This window comes from Helianthus annuus, chromosome 2 (genome assembly GCF_002127325.2).
Source record: "Helianthus annuus cultivar XRQ/B chromosome 2, HanXRQr2.0-SUNRISE, whole genome shotgun sequence".
NCBI classification, from domain to species: Eukaryota; Viridiplantae; Streptophyta; class Magnoliopsida; order Asterales; family Asteraceae; genus Helianthus; species Helianthus annuus.
Window position 1 is genome coordinate 11,052,812 of NC_035434.2, and position 1,963 is coordinate 11,054,774.

The 1,963-nt window shown below is 40.5% G+C and overlaps 1 protein-coding gene across 1 annotated transcript; it reads left to right on the forward strand.

The window, feature by feature from the left end:
• The first annotated feature begins 380 nt into the window (after positions 1-380).
• Positions 381-1,760, forward strand: LOC110885879. Its single transcript, XM_022133603.1, has 5 exons — positions 381-843; positions 930-1,010; positions 1,128-1,187; positions 1,316-1,363; positions 1,481-1,760. The coding sequence occupies exons 1-5, from the start codon at positions 381-383 to the stop codon at positions 1,594-1,596; spliced, it is 768 nt and encodes a 255-aa protein (XP_021989295.1). The 3' UTR covers positions 1,597-1,760.
• Positions 1,761-1,963: the final 203 nt, after the last annotated feature.

Genomic DNA, 1,963 nt, shown 5'->3' on the forward strand with positions numbered 1-1,963 from the left:
GCGTCCGCGGACTCATCCCATGCTTGAAAGACTCATCCCATGTTTGAAAGACTCATCCCATGCGTCCGCGGCCATGCGTCCGCAGACTCATCCCATGCGTCTGTGGCCACGTGTCTATTTTTTATTGGGTTTTCCCCAAGGACTCATCCCATGCTTGAAAGACTCATCCCATACATGTGAGTGGCCTTCCAAGGACGCATGAGGTGGCTAGATTGGTAATTTGATTAAAGTCTTGGCTAGATTGGTAATTTTCTCTTATTATTGTTGTTTTGTTTCTTGTTAGTTTTGTTATATATAACTTTCTCCAGATTTCTAAACCCTTTTTTTGTGCCCAGTTTTTAAAAATAAAAATACAGGAGTTGGTGAGGAGTTGGTGACGAATGACCGTTGCAATGTCTGAATCGGAAGCTCAAGACGACATCGACAAGGAGGCTTTTGAGCAATGGAAATCAAGGTGGAACAAAAAGTACACTACCTCTAAAGAGGAGAAGATTAGATTCGAAAAGTTTCAAAAAAATCTCCGTCTAGAAGAGGCTAATTCTGGTAATTCAGGACCATCAGAACCACCTTGGACGGCTTTGGACACTCATGCGGACGGTATTCCTTTTGAGCAGTACAGGGTAGAGATCCTGGGACTGGAACCGGACAATCCTGAGGAGCGCGTTGTTTCTGATTCTGATAGTGAGGAGCGTGAGATTTTTATGAAGGGCTATGGTAAGGCTCATTACGGAGTCAAAGATAAGGATGGTGAATTCCAGCTGAAGTTTATTTACACAAAGAATCTGAGAGATCCATTTGGTGATAAAGATTCCTGGTATGTGCCGCCTGTTGACAACGGCCAATGTAAGTCCCCCCCCCCCCCTGATTAGTTTTAGTACTAATATTTGAAGCCTCCTAATTAATTAATTAATTAATGATACAACAACAAGATTCAGAACTAATGACTTTGTACACAAAGAATCTGAAAGGTCCATTTCCCTGGTGTGTGCCGCCTGTTGACAAAGGCCGAAGTAAGTCCCCCCACCCCCCCTCTGATTAGTTTTAGTACTAAAATTTGAAGCCTCCTAATTAGTGATACAACAACAAGATTCAGAACTAATGACTTTGTACATGTGGCTAAATGTTAGGTGATCATGAAATAGACGATACCAAAGAGGAGGAGGAGCATGTTACAGCCAAACGTCAAAGTATGTTCGTCTCTCTCTCTCTCTCTCTCTCTCTCTCTCTGATTAATTTTATTACTAATTGAAGCCTCCTAATTAATGATGCAACAAGATTCAGTACTAATGGCTTTGTACATGCTGCTAAATGTTAGGTGGTCGTAAAAAAGATGATACCAAGCATGTTACAGCCAAACGCCAAAGTAAGTTCCTCTTTCTCTCTGATTAGTTTTACTACTAATATTTGAAGCCTCCTAGTTAATGATACAACAACAAGATTCAGTAGTACTAATGGCTTTGTACATGCGGCTAAATGTTAGGTGATCATGAAAACGATGATACCAAAGAGGTCAAACACCATAAATCAGGCTGTGGAGGAGGAGAGGATGCTGCAATGACTGTGGAACCGGAACCTGAAAATGAAGTAGTACCGTGAGTGAAGGGTTGAAGAAATGGGCAAGTTATTAAGTAGTGGGTAGGATTTATGTGAAGTATTTCAGTTGCAAATGGCTGCTATATTTTACCTTTTAATGTTGAACATCTACTCTCGTGTTAACTAAGTACGTATATTTGGTTCTTTCTAAATACCAATTTGGTTTGTATCATTAGGGGTTTACAGAAGCAACGGTTAGGGCATCTTTATAAGTAACTGTAGTGTATACATGCAGTGGCGAAGCTTGAAATTTTTTACGGGGGGGGTCGAAAACGTATATACAAAAAAATTTCTTTAGAACCGGGGGGTCGAAAACATATATACCCAAAAATTTCTATACGAAAACTACATATATAACACTACTGGCCGA